The 18,138-nt window shown below is 41.4% G+C and overlaps 1 protein-coding gene across 3 annotated transcripts; it reads right to left on the minus strand.

Annotated features, from left to right (window-relative positions):
• Positions 1 to 10,669: 10,669 nt before the first annotated feature.
• Positions 10,670 to 16,116, minus strand: LOC124488863. Of its 3 annotated transcripts, XM_047051442.1 has the most exons (6): positions 12,804 to 16,116; positions 12,205 to 12,273; positions 12,010 to 12,084; positions 11,733 to 11,799; positions 11,604 to 11,640; positions 10,670 to 11,456 (listed from the first exon to the last, which is right to left on the minus strand). In XM_047051442.1, coding segments are annotated over exons 1-5 (2,097 nt in total). In that variant the 5' UTR covers positions 14,688 to 16,116; the 3' UTR covers positions 10,670 to 11,456; positions 11,604 to 11,638. The 3 variants fall into 3 exon arrangements, 2 of the variants coding, with proteins under 2 accessions (XP_046907398.1, XP_046907396.1); XR_006958740.1 differs by lacking the exons at positions 10,670 to 11,456; positions 11,604 to 11,640; positions 11,733 to 11,799 and having other exon boundaries at positions 12,056 to 12,084; positions 12,205 to 16,116; XM_047051440.1 differs by lacking the exons at positions 10,670 to 11,456; positions 11,604 to 11,640; positions 11,733 to 11,799; positions 12,010 to 12,084 and having other exon boundaries at positions 12,182 to 12,315; positions 12,428 to 16,116.
• Between the last annotated feature and the right edge of the window lie 2,022 nt (positions 16,117 to 18,138).

The raw sequence follows: 18,138 nt of genomic DNA on the forward strand, positions 1-18,138 counted from the left end.
ATAATAGAGTTCGGTAGAACACCATGAACCATAATTCCAGTGAGACACATGGCTAGAAATGGACTGAGTCTATAACTGGCATTTTTTAGATGCTCTGCAGAAATGCAATCCATACCACAAGCTTTGTTGTTGTGTAGCATGTGGATGGCATCATAAATATCTACTGATCTAACTATCAAGTCTGCAGAGATACCTTTATATTCATTATCAATTCTCACTGTGTTACTTTTAACACAACTAAATAGTTTACTGTAGTGCTCATTCCATAGATCAGCAATCTTCTCTGGACAACTAACCCCTTTGATATCAGAAGGGAGGGGAGTTCTGTTATTATTTATGATCTTGACCTCCTTCCAGAAGTCAGTAAGATTGTTATTCTGCATCTTTCTGGCCAGCGAGTCTGCTCTCATTGTGTTTTCATTTCTCTTAATGAAACGAGTGCATATTTAAATCTAGCATTTGTGAGGTTTTTGTTATCAAGCAGCACTCCCTGTCTGGGTCTGCCTGCCTCTGACCAGACTCTAAAGGCTTCTCTAGCAGCAGCATGTTGCTCAGACACAAACTCATTCCAGACAGGCCGTGCGTTTACTCTTGTGATTAATAAAAGGTTCACTGGAAGCATAAAGACATTTGACAATATCATCATACATGGCACAGAGCTTTTCAGCATGATGTTTATCCTTGCAGTTCATATCCGTGCACATTAGGGCATCCCTAGAAAATGCAACATCACTATGTAAGCTGTCAGTTAATAGAGAATATCTGTGCCGAACCTCTTTGGTCAATTTTGACCAGTCCAGTTTTCTTGGGGGGCCAGCAACAAGGGTACACTCTCAACATTTAGCAGCATAGCAACTGGTATGTGATCAGTGGTGGCCAGCCCATAACACATCTCTATACTTTCCAGTGAGTCATGAGCATCGGCTGTGGTTACAATATGGTCTAGCCAGGAAGTTGTGTGCCACGTTTCACTTATATAGGTAAAACTTGTATCAGGCAATAACGCTTGATATAATTAATTTAGTTTCATTACAGAACTGCTGCAGATGTTGTGCGAATAAACGCTTATCTGACATTTCAGCATTAAAATCACCCATGACATAGACACAACATGAACTATTGTCCTCTATGAAGGACTGAATAAAAGCTAACCTGTTCTGAAATTCATCCTCATGGTCATAGGATTCATATGGTGTGTACACATTTACAATAGTAAATTTATTTTCATTGTGATTAAACTCCAATCCAATAGCCCAGTCAACGTTAAGCCACACCACCTTTACCGTTGGGTCATATTTTATGTTCCACAGTATAGCTACACCACCAGCTATCCTCCCACAAACCATTCTCATGCTGAGATTGGTAGTGGACTCTCCAGCACTATGAAACATCTTGTGTAGGGAGTTCAATTTGTCCAGATCTTGCTTGGCCATCCAGGTTTCTTGAAGGCAGACAATGTCACTCTCGTCCAGCAATGTGTCCACCACCAAACGTCTTGATCTATCAGCAGCAGTATGTCCTACTCGGAGGCCACGAGCGTTGTAGGATACAACCCGCATTAATGATCTACCACGGACCCATCAGGGCAGCTGGCCGGTGTGTCTGTCTCCCTGGTCTCTACATATAGGCCTACATTCATCCCAGCATCATGACTGAGCTGAAGCTCGGTACCCTGAGAGTGGGGGGTATGCTCTGGTCGAGCTTTTTTGAAAGTATAGACCAAGGGTAATTACCACACCACAACTGTCCCACCATTACCCATAGGTGGCGCTACATTCCACGCCCTAAAGCACAAAGGCTTTCTGGAATGGATAGGCTAACCAAGCCCCCTCCCTTCACTCCTTGGGTTGAAATAAAGGCCCTTGTGGATCTTGATGGTATTATATTTCAGATTTGGTATCCCATTGGTAATTCTGCAGCATAGATTTTTCTATACAGTTCCAATTTGTCAAGAATATACATTTTTCAATGGTTCGCAATGTTTGGAGGAATCCGCCATTACTGCTTGCAGTTATATTTAGGATTCCTCCGTCAGGAGGAAACCTATTGTTATTGTTAGTTTTATTATTAGGATTCCTCCGTCAGGAGGAAACCTATTGTTATTGTTAGTTTTATTATTATTATTATTATTATTCTTGTTCCATGGAAGTCAATGGCAGCCCCTAGAACCCTTCGACAACTTTTTGTGAAATTTGGCACACTCATTAAGGACAGTTGATTCTATACCTACACCAAGTTTCATGTCTCCCATTAGACCACTCCAGCGCCACCAACGGGTCAAAGTTGGACTTGTGTTTACACACGCAACTTTTGAACCGTATGACCCATTTTCAAAAATGAGGTACCATTGGATTCCCTGGTTCAAGCCGAGTTCAACGCACCCCATGGCGTCAATTTCCGGTTATATGGATTTTCCGCTACTTCCGGTTTTATCAAAAACCTTTGAAAGCCTACTCCTCCTACAATTTTTGTCATATCTTCTTCAAAGTTACCAGAGATGATCTTCAGACCAAGCCTCACAAAAGTTATCGAAAATAATTTTGATCCTCACAACCATTTGTCCGTTACAACCAATCAAATTCATCAGAAAAGCCGCCAAACAGGATGTGAAGTCATGTCTCAGCAAATCTTTGAGATATCAACACGAAACTTGGTATATCGATGGAAGACACTACAACATGTTACCGTGTGCAAAGGCAACTTCATATCTCCAAAAATGATTGATATAAAGCAAATTGAACTTATCGATAACGCTAAAATAATGCTTTACACATCAGCCAGTCAAAAACTGATACTCTGATTCAATCACAAGTTCATATGAAGACTCTTGAGAATGTTTATAACACAAATCTGTGAAAAAGTTGACTGTAAGATCAAAGGTCGATTTTTGGTGAATATTTGAAACATGCTTGCTTGGCTAATTTCTAGCCAAATTTCCAATGAATGTCTCCCCTCCTCCTGCCCGCGCGTGCTCCACATCCTCACACACTCAGCCTTAACTTACACACGCGCGGGCTTGGCAAGACGCACACGCAACATTTCAGGAGAGTGTGGGCTGACCAAGCCCCCACTCATTCCTTGGTTTCTAGCCAAGGCCTTGTGGATCTTGTAATCTTGGATCTCTTAACAAAAGCTGATCTTTTTAGTATTGCATTTCCGATTTTGTATGCAATGGTAAAAAGTTATACAAATCCTGAAACATTGATATATATATATATGTATTTATATATATATAAATCTTTATTTCAGACGCCAAGTTCCACATAAAATAACAGACATAGAGCTATAAAAAAGAGAGTAAAACGAAAACATAAAACATAGATAATACAGTGCATAAAAAGTATGAAGACTTTTGTGCCAATGTAGTCTTAAGTTCCAAGTAATCGATAGCAGCTCTTTAGAGGGTTGACCAGGGCCTCTACTATTCAGTTCTCAGACTTGTCCAGTCGACACATGAAACCATACATCAGTTGTCTCAGGAGTGCGTTACAGGTTGGTACGTGCTTAGACATAAACAACTGACCAGCATTATGCCACCTAGGCACATTAAGTAGCAATCTAAAAGCATCATTGAAACCATACATCAGTTGTCTCAGGATTGCCTTACAGGTTGGTACGTGCTTAGACACAAACAACTGACTAGCACTATGCCACCTTGGCACATTAAGTAGCAATCTAAAAGCATCATTGTAGGCTACTTTCAGTATCTGTATACTCCTTTACCTGTACATAGACCACAAATGAGCAGTGTACAATGGTGTTATGTAGGTTCTAAACAGGGAACATTTAACTGAATCTGAGCACATAGAAAACGTCCTTAATAACATACTGGCCTGAGAATATATTTGACAGCGCTGTTGATACATATCGTTGTCATCTGTCCAATCATCAGAAATGACATGGCAGATATTTTATTTCCTCACAAACACCAAGGGGACTGCCAGATAAATAAAAGGTAGGGAAGGTTAATTTCCTGTCCTGATTACTTCTGACTATCATTATGTGGCTTTTCTTTGCATTATATTTTATATCATGATCTAACCCATACTGAGAGCACACCCATAGCATCTGTTGCAACAGGCTGAGTGGAACCAGATAATCTGCGTACATCAGATGATTGACAATAGATTCACCAACAAGACAGCCTGTATTTGTCTTATTCAGCTGGCTTGATAAGTCGTCCATATCCATATTAAACAAAAAGGGAAATCAAATTCCTCCTTGTCGAACTCCGTTACCAACATGGAAAGCAGCTGATACAACATTGTCCCATTTAACATGAAAAGTTTGATTGGCATACCAGAACACCAAAATCCTCACAAGAGGTTTAGGGACACCTCTCGCTATTAGCTTCATAAACAGTTTTTCATGACAAATTCGATCGAAAGCTTTGTAAGCATCAATAAAGCATAAAAATACAGATGAATTAAGACTTGTGTACCTGAGACAATCTCCTTCAGAGCATAGATACAGAGATCAGTACCATGTTTTCTTTTAAAACCAAACTGATTTTCTGCAGTCAGAATATACATTTCCAATTTCAATCAAATAATTCTCTCAAACACTTTAGACAAGATACTGGCCAATGCAATGGGTCGATAGTTGTCTATGCTGTTCAGTTTACCAGCATTATCTTTAACAACAGGCACTAACAGTACTGACATAATAGAGTTCGGTAGAACACCATGAACCATAATTCCAGTGAGACACATGGCTAGAAATGGACTGAGTCTATAACTGGCATTTTTTAGATGCTCTGCAGAAATGGAATCCATACCACAAGCTTTGTTGTTGTCTAGCATGTGGATGGCATCATAAATATCTACTGATCTAACTATCAAGTCTGCAGAGATACCTTTACATTGATTATCAATTCTCACTGTGTTACTTTGAACACAATTAAATAGTTTACTGTAGTGCTCATGCCATAGATCAGCAATCTTCTCTGGACAACTAACCCCTTTGATATCAGAAGGGAGGGGAGTTCTGTTATTATTTATGATCTTGACCTCCTTCCAGAAGTCAGTAAGATTGTTATTCTGCATCTTTCTGGCCAGCGAGTCTGCTCTCATTGTGTTTTCATTTCTCTTAATGAAACGAGTGCATATTTAAATCTAGCATTTGTGAGGTTTTTGTTATCAAGCAGCACTCCCTGTCTGGGTCTGCCTGCCTCTGACCAGACTCTAAAGGCTTCTCTAGCAGCAGCATGTTGCTCAGACACAAACTCATTCCAGACAGGCCGTGCGTTAGGGACCTTACTCTTGTGATTAATAAAAGGTTCACTGGAAGCATAAAGACATTTGACAATATCATCATACATGGCACAGAGCTTTTCAGCATGATGTTTATCCTTGCAGTTCATATCCGTGCACATTAGGGCATCCCTAGAAAATGCAACATCACTATGTAAGCTGTCAGTTAATAGAGAATATCTGTGCATAACCTCTTTGGTCAATTTTGACCAGTCCAGTTTTCTTGGGGGGCCAGCAACAAGGGTACACTCTCAACATTTAGCAGCATAGCAACTGGTATGTGATCAGTGGTGGCCAGCCCATAACACATCTCTATACTTTCCAGTGAGTCATGAGCATCGGCTGTGGTTACAATATGGTCTAGCCAGGAAGTTGTGTGCCACGTTTCACTTATATAGGTAAAACTTGTATCAGGCAATAACGCTTGATATAATTAATTTAGTTTCATTACAGAACTGCTGCAGATGTTGTGCGAATAAACACTTATCTGACATGTCAGCATTAAAATCACCCATGACATAGACACAACATGAACTATTGTCCTCTATGAAGGACTGAATAAAAGCTAACCTGTTCTGAAATTCATCCTCATGGTCATAGGATTCATATGGTGTGTACACATTTACAATAGTACATTTATTTTCATTGTGATTAAACTCCAACCCAATAGCCCAGTCAACGTTAAGCCACACCACCTTTGCCGTTGGGTCATATTTTATGTTCCACAGTATAGCTACACCACCAGCTATCCTCCCACAAACCATTCTCATGCTGAGATCGGTAGTGGACTCTCCAGCACCATGAAAGTTCTTGTGTAGGGAGTTCAATTTGTCCAGATCTTGCTTGGTCATCCAGGTTTCTTGAAGGCAGACAATGTCACTCTCGTCCAGCAATGTGTCCACCACCAAACGTCTTGATCTATCAGCAGCAGTATGTCCTACTCGGAGGCCACGAGCGTTGTAGGATACAACCCGCATTAATGATCTACCACGGACCCATCAGGGCAGCTGGCCGGTGTGTCTGTCTCCCTGGTCTCTACATATAGGCCTACATTCATCCCAGCATCATGACTGAGCTGAAGCTCGGTACCCTGAGAGCGGGGGGTATTCTCTGGTCGAGCTTTTTTGAAAGTATAGACCAAGGGTAATTACCAAACCACAACTGTCCCACCATTACACATATGTGGCGCTACATTCCACGCCCTAAAGCACAAAGGCTTTCTGGAATGGATAGGCTAACCAAGCCCCCTCCCTTCACTCCTTGAGTTGAAATAAAGGCCCTTGTGGATCCTGGTGGTATTATATTTCAGATTTGGTATCCCATTGGTAATTCTGCAGCATAGATTTTTCTATACAGTTCCAATTTGTCAAGAATATACATTTTTCAATGGTTCGCAATGTTTGGAGGAATCCGCCATTACTGCTTGCAGTTATATTTATTATTATTCTTGTTCCATGGAAGTCAATGGCAGCCCCTAGAACCCTTCGACAACTTTTTGTGAAATTTGGCACACTCATTAAGGACAGTTGATTCTATACCTACACCAAGTTTCATGTCTCCCATTAGACCACTCCAGCGCCACCAACGGGTCAAAGTTGGACTTGTGTTTACACACGCAACTTTTGAACCGTATGACCCATTTTCAAAAATGAGGTACCTTTGGATTCCCTGGATCAAGCCGAGTTCAATGCACACCATGGCGTCAATTTCCGGTTATATAGATTTTCCGCTATTTCCGGTTTTATCAAAAACCTTTGAAAGCCTACTCCTCCTACAGTTTTTGTCATATCTTTTTCAAAGTTACCAGAGATGATCTTCAGACCAAGCCTCACAAAAGTTATCGAAAAGAATTTTGATCCTCACAACCGTTTGTCCGTTACAGCCAATCAAATTCATCAGAAAAGCCGCCAAACAGGATGTGAAGTCATGTCTCAGCAAATCTTTGAGATATCAACACGAAACTTGGTATATCGATGGAAGACACTACAACATGTTACCGTGTGCAAAGGCAACTTCATATCTCCAAAAATGATTGATATAAAGCAAATTGAACTTATCGCTAACGCTAAAATAATGCTTTACACATCAGCCAGTCAAAAACTGATACTCTGATTCAATCACAAGTTCATATGAAGACTCTTGAGAATGTTTATAACACAAATCTGTGAAAAAGTTGACTGTAAGATCAAAGGTCGATTTTTGGTGAATATTTGAAACATGCTTGCTTGGCTAATTTCTAGCCAAATTTCCAATGAATGTCTCCCCTCCTCCTGCCCGCGCGTGCTCCACATCCTCACACACTCAGCCTTAACTTACACACGCGCGGGCTTGGCAAGACGCACACGCAACATTTCAGGAGAGTGTGGGCTGACCAAGCCCCCACTCATTCCTTGGTTTCTAGCCAAGGCCTTGTGGATCTTGTAATCTTGGATCTCTTAACAAAAGCTGATCTTTTTAGTATTGCATTTCCGATTTTGTATGCAATGGTAAAAAGTTATACAAATCCTGAAACATTGATATATATATATGTATTTATATATATATAAATCTTTATTTCAGACGCCAAGTTCCACATAAAATAACAGACATAGAGCTATAAAAAAGAGAGTAAAACGAAAACATAAAACATAGATAATACAGTGCATAAAAAGTATGAAGACTTTTGTGCCAATGTAGTCTTAAGTTCCAAGTAATCGATAGCAGCTCTTTAGAGGGTTGACCAGGGCCTCTACTATTCAGTTCTCAGACTTGTCCAGTCGACACATGAAACCATACATCAGTTGTCTCAGGAGTGCCTTACAGGTTGGTACGTGCTTAGACAGAAACAACTGACCAGCACTATGCCACCTAGGCACATTAAGTAGCAATCTAAAAGCATCATTGAAACCATACATCAGTTGTCTCAGGATTGCCTTACAGGTTGGTACGTGCTTAGACACAAACAACTGACTAGCACTATGCCACCTTGGCACATTAAGTAGCAATCTAAAAGCATCATTGTAGGCTACTTTCAGTATCTGTATACTCCTTTACCTGTACATAGACCACAAATGAGCAGTGTACAATGGTGTTATGTAGGTTCTAAACAGGGAACATTTAACTGAATCTGAGCACATAGAAAACGTCCTTAATAACATACTGGCCTGAGAATATATTTGACAGCGCTGTTGATACATATCGTTGTCATCTGTCCAATCATCAGAAATGACATGGCAGATATTTTATTTCCTCACAAACACCAAGGGGACTGCCAGATAAATAAAAGGTAGGGAAGGTTAATTTCCTGTCCTGATTACTTCTGACTATCATTATGTGGCTTTTCTTTGCATTATATTTTATATCATGATCTAAGCCATACTGAGAGCACACCCATAGCATCTGTTGCAACAGGCTGAGTGGAACCAGATAATCTGCGTACATCAGATGATTGACAATAGATTCACCAACAAGACAGCCTGTATTTGTCTTATTCAGCTGGCTTGATAAGTCGTCCATATCCATATTAAACAAAAAGGGAAATCAAATTCCTCCTTGTCGAACTCCGTTACCAACATGGAAAGCAGCTGATACAACATTGTCCCATTTAACATGAAAAGTTTGATTGGCATACCAGAACACCAAAATCCTCACAAGAGGTTTAGGGAAACCTCTCGCTATTAGCTTCATAAACAGTTTTTCATGACAAATTCGATCGAAAGCTTTGTAAGCATCAATAAAGCATAAAAATACAGATGAATTAAGACTTGTGTACCTGAGACAATCTCCTTCAGAGCATAGATACAGAGATCAGTACCATGTTTTCTTTTAAAACCAAACTGATTTTCTGCAGTCAGAATATACATTTCCAATTTCAATCAAATAATTCTCTCAAACACTTTAGACAAGATACTGGCCAATGCAATGGGTCGATAGTTGTGTAGCCCGGGTGGTAAACATTTCTGTTGAAACAATCCTATTACATAAATATAAAAGTTTGAATACATAATACTTAAGTTCATAGTTTAATAAATAGACTTTAAGGTTTGAGAGTATGATTTTGATTTGATGAGAAATGCATATTGTTCATGTTTTACTGAATACAGCATTTGGAAATGTATATCTGTTGTTTAAAAAACGCATGTTAAAATGTACCGGTTACAAATATGAAGAGAGTAAGATGAATGTTTTGTGAATCTATGTTGTTGCTTTAATTTTGATTATGATGTTAAGCCAATCCGGTTTGAGGTCAAAGGGCAGGGTAACACGGGAAGTTGGGGTAGATGAGGTTGGAGTAGAAAAAGACAGAGCGAGCGGAGGAGTTGGAGGGAGAAGAAAATTGTAGCGTACGGTAAAATACCAAGAGTGAAGATTTTATATTATCATTAGTGGTGTTATGTTTATATTGTTGGGTGAATATCTCAACCAACAACAATAACCCAGAAAGAGGAGTTTGGCTGTTGGCGGTTTTGGATTAAGCACGGGCTTTGCCGCCAGACTAGCGACAGCGAGTGCCAGGTTGGAGCCGGTGGAGGTCGGGATTGTCGTCGTCCTCAGTCTTCTTCCTGAGTTGGTTCGTCTCGTAAATCCACGAGAGTATTTGGTCGGTCTCTCCTTCACCTGCTGCCGCCCTTCTGCCGCAGTGCGTGTGCTACCGCACTGCTGATCCGAGGTACCAGCTCCTTGTTATTTTGTGCCATCCTGGCGAAACAGCCATTTTGTTTACGGCTACAACGCACACGAGCTACACTCAGGCCTGCACCGTAGAACTGTACTGAATTAAGGTATTCGTGTAGTTAGCATTGCCGGCTAGTTTGTATTGTGTGTCCATGTGCATTACGATGTCATGTAAATGTTGAACCAATAACTGAAGAACTGATTTTTTGTCTGAAGTAAATCTTTCCTGTTTTTGTTTAACAGTTGGTTGTATTGTTTTTTTCATATGTTAAATTGGTTTAAGTTAGTAACAATTACTAACGAACTCAGGTTAGCCACCTCTCATTACAAATCCACCAAACTAGAGAGGCGCTACAGTTGTCTATGCTGTTCAGTTTACCAGCCTTATCTTTAACAACAGGCACTAACAGTACTGACATAATAGAGTTCGGTAGAACACCATGAACCATAATTCCAGTGAGACACATGGCTAGAAATGGACTGAGTCTATAACTGGCATTTTTTAGATGCTCTGCAGAAATGGAATCCATACCACAAGCTTTGTTGTTGTCTAGCATGTGGATGGCATCATAAATATCTACTGATCTAACTATCAAGTCTGCAGAGATACCTTTATATTGATTATCAATTCTCACTGTGTTACTTTGAACACAATTAAATAGTTTACTGTAGTGCTCATGCCATAGATCAGCAATCTTCTCTGGACAACTAACCCCTTTGATATCAGAAGGGAGGGGAGTTCTGTTATTATTTATGATCTTGACCTCCTTCCAGACAGGGCTGGACTGGGACAAGAAATCAGCCCTGGCATTTTTGGCCATGGCAGCCCACCAAGATTATTTATACGATATGCGGAGGCACACAACATACCAGAGGATATATGCGCATATTGTGCTGTTTCAACAATTAAAATAAAGCGCAGTAGCCTACATGGATGAGAGTAACCATGTTGAAAAATGCATACACTCTTTCACTATACTTACAGAGACTTTCATCTTTGGAGAGATGGCTACAATGCCACAATACCCATCTTGAAGTGAAAGTGGTTGTCAAAGAAACATTGCTAGAGATGTCTTTTCAGTGTTTAATGAAAATACTGTTTATACAAACGTGTACATTGTTTATAAAAATAGAAATTAAACAATTAGGTACGATCATAATTTTAATCTTTTATATAATAGCCCAAAATAACCTTTTGTTCTTTCAATGGCCACATGTAAAAACAGGAGTGGAGATTAAAAAAACTATTAGATCCTCGTGATTAGACGCTTACAAAATGTTTACACTCAAAAAAACAAGGCAGATTACAGGACTTTGAAGAAGAGAGGGTTCTGCATTTGTATTTGGGCACAATGGAGGTTTTGCAGCTAGGTCAAATCTCCTCTGAAATGACTAATGCTTATAATATGTACAGTTTGAACCGTCTCACAGTCAGCAAAAAATGCAAGAACAGAGAACAACAACAACAGGAAGTATACACAATATATGTATTATCTTATTTACACTAACTAGAACACACCAAATTATAACACAGTAAGTCAAAGTGGCACCCTAAAGTATGAGAGAGAGAGAGAGAGAGAGAGAGAGAGAGAGAGAGAGAGAGAGAGAGAGAGAGAGAGAGAGAGAGAGAGGTAAGTTAAGGTATAGTTTAAATAATCTTTAGGTGAACAGAGAGATAATAGCTCATTTTGTACTTACATATGCTGAGACAAAAGGCTGCATGGACCTTGGTGCTCTGAGGGAGACAGAAAGGAGCAGTCAGATATGATAGATTCATCTGATACTGTCTCTTCTATAATCAAAATAAGAGCTATTTAGTAAACTCACAATGAAACAAAAAGAACACACGTGAACTCCACATCAGGGGAAGGCAATCCTTCACTCCAAAAATTACCTAAGGGGAGAGAAAGAGAGGCCAGGTGGGTCAAGAGAACAGTGAAAATTTGAATGTTTCAAAAAATTTACATTGATAGTATTGGTGTCTTTAAAGTAATACAATAATGGATAGTTGCATTCATTACAGTCACTCTGTAAAAGTAGTAGGCTTTATGACCATCCAGGTGGATGCCAGCAAGAACACAAAACAACAGTATTGTAAACTTACAAATTTGAAGAATGCCTGTGAAGTCCACACCAATGAAATGCACATCCCTGGAACACCCCTGGGGGACAGGGCAGCCTTAAAAAAAAGAGTTTGACAGACACAAAAAGTGAGTGATACAAACCAATTGCATTATAGCAGGACAGGACTGATGACTAAAAAAATAAATAGAGCTAGACAACAGTCTGATATACATACTGGTTGAGAAAATGTTGAATGGCCCTCCAATAGTCCACAAGAACAAATATGTAGCAAGGCAATGAAATTGGATGAGCAGGAACTTGAGCAACTGAAAACAGCAAGGGCACCCTGAGAGAGGAGGAGAGCAGAGAGCAAAGCAATAACAACATTATTTTCTGTCAACATTTTTTATTAAATCCACTAATTTAACACAAATGTATTTATTTATCATAAATCTCACCTTATAAAAGCAGTTTCTTCATTGATTCGCTCTTCTCTGCAACTCTGTCAATCACTGTGTCAGTTTCAAGGGACACAAGGACATCCTTTTCAATGGCCATCAACATGAAGGCTTCCAGTTTGCTGGCAGACAGGCAACTCCTCAGTCGGTTTTTGATGTAGCGAAGGGTGGAAAATGACCGCTCACAGGCTACCTGAGTTATTGACAGGGTTAGCAGAAACTTGTATGCCAACCCAAGTAGCGGATATGCGTGAGTCAGCATGTTAAACCTGAGAAGGATTTTGTAGCAGCACAGGGGGCACTCTTTGCAAGACACACAGGTTTTGCTTATTATTTCCATCTCTTCTTGGCCATCTGATTCCTCTTCAACTGCTTTAGTTGCGTAGTTATCCAATTGTGATTGTACCAGCCTGTCCCATTGCTGTGCCAAGTTTCTGAGTTCAATCTGTAGATCTGTCACAGTTGCCCTGCTGTCATACACAACTAGACACTTGCTGAGTTCTTGAAGTGCAGATACAGGGAGTGCACCGCCACTGGTCTGGATGAGGGGGAAGTTTTTGGGATGTAGGAGGGATAAATCTGCATACAGAGTGCCATGAGTGAGGAATCTGTGGTGCATGGCCTCAACAGCTGTATCCAGGATCTGGTGGTGAACATTGACCTCATAGGCCTTCTCTGAATCACTGAGGCTTTCATCCTGGGCCATCTCTCCTGGCAAGACTTTCTTCTTCTTTAGCCTTTTCTGAGGTAGTGCTGCCTCCACTTCCAAATCTAGATCATCCTGCTCCTCTAGCTTTTCATTTGCCCAATGGACAAAACAGTCAGCTGCATCTTTGACGGCCGGGAAATCTCTTGCTATCTTTGTAAGTGAATCGTGTGTTGTGGTGACCATCCTATGTGCAGAGAGGATGTCCATTCCTCCGGTCTGTAGGTATTTTGACAGTGGTGAGGTGAACTCAAATACCCGGAGGAATAACTGAGCTGTGAGCACAGTTTCGTATCGAAGTAAGCCGTCTCTGTATCCTCTGGCTTTGTTTCTTGCATTTGATGCAAGTGACTTCAGCTTCATTATGGCAGAAAGTGTGGACACCACTTCAACAAAAAGGCCGCCATCAGGTCTGCCAAAGTTTCCAAAAACTTTCCTCAGGGCATGATGTTTAGCCCACCATCTCGTCTCTCCAATTGTTGAGATGCGTTTGTGCCTCTTGTCCTGGCTCTCGGTCTCCCACACACTCACTCTTGTGTATGAGTCCCTGATGAATACGGCAATGTCGTTCAGCAGGTCAAATAGTGATCCACTTTCAATGACGCTATGGGTGGTATCGGACAATACAAGGTTCAAGACATGTGCATAGCACCACACATGCTGATGGGTGGGGTTTTTGGATGCCATTAATGCAGAGAAACCTCTGTATTGACCCTGCATATTAGAGGCTCCATCTGTGGCGTTTCCAATGCACAGGCCTATGTCCAATTGCAGACTCTCAAGGACTTCTGTTAACAGCGTCACAAACGACTGTCCTGTAGTTGTGCTGCATTGTACGACTGCAACCAGCCTTTCATGGACTGCATCCGTCACAAACCTCAAAATCACAGAACACTGCTCTCTCCCTGTAACATCTTGTGTTGTGTCGAGCTGCACAGAATACATTCCGGCTTTTTTGATGTCTGCTGAGATGCTCTCTTGAATTAAATGCTTGATAGCATCGATTACTGCATCCACAGTTGTTTTGGACAGGAGGGTAATGAGAGAGCCTCTGCCTTGTGTGCCTGAAGCATGGATCTGCTTGCTTTTCTCAATTACACTGCTGAGGTGCTCCTTTAAACACACATCATATTTCCCCAACAATATAATAAGTTCTAGGAAATTGCCATGGTCGAGACTGTTGATGTCCAAGGTGTACGCAGCTTCATTGTGCTCCTGCCTGTAGCTTAAGCCTCTCTTCCCTAAGACTCTCACAACCTCCACCACACGTTCCAACACCTGACGTCTCTTCTTCACCTGCTCACGGTGTCCTTTCAGCTGTCTTCCCTCAAGGAGGTGATCAACACTTGCTCTGGAGCAGTTTAATACATATGCCTCAGCACACTGTCTATGTGCCATGCCTCTCTCATGCTCCTCTATTCTTTGGTGCACATGCCTCCAGTCTGTCATGCCTCCAATGAAAGAACTTGGGTCATTGGGCTTGCTAAAAGCAAGGCAAAGAAAACAAAATAAAGCATTACGTTCATCACTATAAGTCAGCCATTTCCATGCCATGTCGTCCGTTCTTGTGAAGAGCCTCTGGATGACAGGGTTTGTGGCATTCTGCTGTGGGTGAAACTTAAAGAATTCCTGCCTTTTTGTGGAATGAGGGCGGCTAAAATAGTCTACAACTGCCTGATCTTCCTGTGACTCCTCCACTCCTACTCCAACAGTCTGACTTGACTAAACATAGAGAAAGAGAGAGAGACAGGAGCATTAATTTCACTAGTGTTATTTCTCTGGTTACCTACTAATGAATAATCATTATTAGCAATTAGAAATAGCAATATTTCACTATTACATGATAATAAATAATAACTGTAAGCTATAACACCTGCAAACTATAACATAATAGCAAGCAAGCTAAAATAACACTGTAAATTGGACACAAAGTCTACTCATAGCGCACACACGCACACACACACAAAAGAAATATTAGAACACATGTTTTCTCCAGGGAATACATGTTTGTCTAAATTTTGTTTATTAAGCTGGCTCACAAACAAGTTTTATCTATGTTTTCATGTCCCAAAAAAGCTGTTTACCCATAAAGCCTAATAAATTAATAAAGCAATTAAACACTGACAGCTTCCTCACATTAATGTTGTTCAAATAGCAATAGCAAAGTGATGCTCTTTCAATACACAGTCAACAGAGCTATTTAACTCCCCAAAGAAAAGCTAGCAAATGTTTAGTGGGCTAACTGTTGTGTTAGCTAAAATAGCCACTTTGACCGGGCTCAGTCTAGATTACTCTGTACAACATGTTGTTATAACGCAGGAGCTAACTGTTAGGAAACTACATACTGTGTTAAAGTTTAGGAATCTAGCTTAACAAATATTTCTTTATCAACACAAACTTAAATTTCAACTTCTTACCGCCGCCACTTCGTCTGAGGCTGAGCTCGGCCCCGGGGCCGGGCCGCCGCCAGCGCCACCCATCTCTGCGCTTGGCCTCGGCCGCCATTCAGTCACCTCTCCGTCCCCATCATCACCGACATCCTCCTCAGCCTCCGCCGCCGCAATTTCCACCGTCGCAGGTGCTAATGAAGCCGGGCCAGCTGTCGCGGCAAACATGTCCGATATTTTAGCACATGTTGCAGAGTTTGCCTCTAGGGCTTTTCTCTTTTTATCTCGGACTTTCTCCGCGCCTCCTTTCCGTTTTTTCTATTTTTCTGTCAGTGTCAATAAGTGACGTGACGTGACTGATTGACAGCCGAGACCCAAGGGCGGGACCTCGGCCCTCTGCTGTGTATGTGATTGGGCCAGGCCCAGCATAGAACTAATCATAATGAGTAATTGCCTGAGACCGCCAGGGACAAAGTATTTTTTTTAAACTTTCAGGTGAAGTTGACAGCCTGCCTGGCCTGCACGCACCTATGTGCCATGGGGGACCTCGGCCCTCGGCCTCGGCTGTGTGACTTGGCCGGGCCGGGCCGGGCCAGGCCGGGCCGGGTCCATTAAAAAAAAAAAAATTGTAATAATTATATTTTAATTTTTTTTTTTTTTTTTTTTTTTTTTTTTTGAATGGACCCGGCCCGGCCCAAAATGCCTGCCGGCCCACCGGGCATTGCCCGGTACGCCCGATGGCCAGTCCAGCCCTGCTTCCAGAAGTCAGTAAGATTGTTATTCTGCATCTTTCTGGCCAGCGAGTCTGCTCTCATTGTGTTTTCATTTCTCTTAATGAAACGAGTGCATATTTAAATCTAGCATTTGTGAGGTTTTTGTTATCAAGCAGCACTCCCTGTCTGGGTCTGCCTGCCTCTGACCAGACTCTAAAGGCTTCTCTAGCAGCAGCATGTTGCTCAGACACAAACTCATTCCAGACAGGCCGTGCGTTAGGGACCTTACTCTTGTGATTAATAAAAGGTTCACTGGAAGCATAAAGACATTTGACAATATCATCATACATGGCACAGAGCTTTTCAGCATTATGTTTATCCTTGCAGTTCATATCCGAGAATTAGTTAATAGAGAATATCTGTGCCGAACCTCTTTGGTCAATTTTGACCAGTCCAGTTTTCTTGGGGGGCCAGCAACAAGGGTACACTCTCAACATTTAGCAGCATAGCAACTGGTATGTGATCAGTGGTGGCCAGCCCATAACACATCTCTATACTTTCCAGTGAGTCATGAGAATCGGCTGTGGTTACAATATGGTCTAGCCAGGAAGTTGTGTGCCACGTTTCACTTATATAGGTAAAACTTGTATCAGGCAATAACGCTTGATATAATTAATTTAGTTTCATTACAGAACTGCTGCAGATGTTGTGCGAATAAACACTTATCTGACATGTCAGCATTAAAATCACCCATGACATAGACACAACATGAACTATTGTCCTCTATGAAGGACTGAATAAAAGCTAACCTGTTCTGAAATTCATCCTCAAGGTCATAGGATTCATATGGTGTGTACACATTTACAATAGTACATTTATTTTCATTGTGATTAAACTCCAACCCAATAGCCCAGTCAACGTTAAGCCACACCACCTTTACCGTTGGGTCATATTTTATGTTCCACAGTATAGCTACACCACCAGCTATCCTCCCACAAACCGTTCTCATGCTGAGATCGGTAGTGGACTCTCCAGCACCATGAAAGTTCTTGTGTAGGGAGTTCAATTTGTCCAGATCTTGCTTGGTCATCCAGGTTTCTTGAAGGCAGACAATGTCACTCTCGTCCAGCAATGTGTCCACCACCAAACGTCTTGATCTATCAGCAGCAGTATGTCCTACTCGGAGGCCACGAGCGTTGTAGGATACAACCCGCATTAATGATCTACCACGGACCCATCAGGGCAGCTGGCCAGTGTGTCTGTCTCCCTGGTCTCTACATATAGGCCTACATTCATCCCAGCATCATGACTGAGCTGAAGCTCGGTACCCTGAGAGCGGGGGGTATTCTCTGGTCGAGCTTTTTTGAAAGTATAGACCAAGGGTAATTACCAAACCACAACTGTCCCACCATTACCCATATGTGGCGCTACATTCCACGCCCTAAAGCACAAAGGCTTTCTGGAATGGATAGGCTAACCAAGCCCCCTCCCTTCACTCCTTGAGTTGAAATAAAGGCCCTTGTGGATCCTGGTGGTATTATATTTCAGATTTGGTATCCCATTGGTAATTCTGCAGCATAGATTTTTCTATACAGTTCCAATTTGTCAAGAATATACATTTTTCAATGGTTCGCAATGTTTGGAGGAATCCGCCATTACTGCTTGCAGTTATATTTATTATTATTCTTGTTCCATGGAAGTCAATGGCAGCCCCTAGAACCCTTCGACAACTTTTTGTGAAATTTGGCACACTCATTAAAGACAGTTGATTCTATACCTACACCAAGTTTCATGTCTCCCATTAGACCACTCCAGCGCCACCAACGGGTCAAAGTTGGACTTGTGTTTACACACGCAACTTTTGAACCGTGTGACCCATTTTCAAAAATGAGGTACCATTGGATT

Source organism: Hypomesus transpacificus, unplaced genomic scaffold (assembly GCF_021917145.1).
Source record: "Hypomesus transpacificus isolate Combined female unplaced genomic scaffold, fHypTra1 scaffold_154, whole genome shotgun sequence".
NCBI classification, from domain to species: domain Eukaryota; kingdom Metazoa; phylum Chordata; class Actinopteri; order Osmeriformes; family Osmeridae; genus Hypomesus; species Hypomesus transpacificus.